Source organism: Cariama cristata, unplaced genomic scaffold (assembly GCF_000690535.1).
Source record: "Cariama cristata isolate BGI_N322 unplaced genomic scaffold, ASM69053v1 scaffold3261, whole genome shotgun sequence".
Lineage (NCBI taxonomy): Eukaryota > Metazoa > Chordata > Aves > Cariamiformes > Cariamidae > Cariama > Cariama cristata.
The window spans coordinates 9,837-10,990 of NW_009600828.1; the positions used below are offsets into that span (position 1 = coordinate 9,837).

The following is a 1,154-nucleotide window of genomic DNA, read 5'->3' on the forward strand; positions in this document are numbered from 1 at the left end:
GGAAAGGGGTGGAAGACATGCAGATGTTCGAGAGCCCTGAGCAGCTCTCCTAGAGACACATCTTTGGAAGGGACTTACCTTCTCCGCACGGTGGTGGCTGACCAAGGGGATGAGGGTCTCGGGCTCCGTGGACATGGCACACTCATCGATGATTATCTGCTTGACGTTGAGCTGCTCCAGGGAGGGGGCAGATGCGGCGGAGCACGTGCACAGGATGATGTTGTGGCATCTCAGTTCATACGCACGAGCAGCCGACAACTGACTTTTGTACCTGGTGGTCGAGGAAGAAGACACTAGGTTATGTATAAGAGAAACATCTCCAGGTCCCTCATGCAGGAACCGGGCAGACGCTACGCTTTCCCAAATGATCATGGCTCCATCTCCCTCCCAGGATGAGCTGGTGTTCCCAGAAAAGGCCTTTGGAGGAACGCTCTAGGAAATGTACTTTGTCCTGAACTCAACAGGGCAGGGGCTCAGGGTGGAGGATGCAAGTGTCCCACAAGCATAATATGACTTTTGGTCCAGATGGACAACAGCACCAGAGCAGAAGTGATGCTGAGGCTCGGCACTGTACCACTAACCCCGAACTAATCACTTTTTATCAAACATACAGCTTATTAATTGGTCTTAATGTTTTCCCCTAGTCCCTTGGCTTGCATGAGCCAGGACCTACTGGCTGACTTTCACCCAGTCTAGGAGGTTGTGTCAGCTGAGACCTAGCAAGCATTGCCCAAACCTCTTCTCGCAGCGGGAGGAGATTGCTGCACTGCGCTCCTTTGGGCAGTGCTTCGGAGGTGCCGCACGGCCAAAGTCAGCTCGCTCTCTCTCCAGGGTCTCTTTCTACTCACTTCTTTGTTTCTTTTTCTGTTATCTTTTCTCCGTTCCTCATCCGAGCATCAAAGTTACAGATCTCCCGATAGAGCGGGTTGGGTGGCCGCCGGATGCGATGATGCAGGATTATTTTGCTGAATAAAGAGTCAAGATATAAATATTTTCCCCCAACAGAGACCCAAGTGATCTATTCTACAGCGAAGCAGACCACCCCTGTCTATGTGGAGAAACCCATTTGCTAAAGAAGTCACAGCCAGACTGTTCCACGTTTATAGACCTAACACTTAGTTCACCCTTGAGGACACAAAATACAACCACTTTTC

At 50.8% G+C, this 1,154-nt stretch overlaps 1 protein-coding gene across 1 annotated transcript in view; it reads right to left on the reverse strand.

Moving 5' to 3' along the window:
* HELZ2 (helicase with zinc finger 2, transcriptional coactivator) overlaps positions 1-1,154 on the reverse strand; it is a 17,042-nt gene that overhangs the window by 3,054 nt on the left and 12,834 nt on the right. The window contains exons 12-13 of the mRNA XM_009710163.1: positions 849-965; positions 79-271 (exon numbers count right to left, since the gene is read on the reverse strand). Coding sequence (XP_009708465.1) covers positions 79-271; positions 849-965 — 310 coding nt within the window. The remainder of the gene's footprint in view (positions 1-78; positions 272-848; positions 966-1,154) is intronic.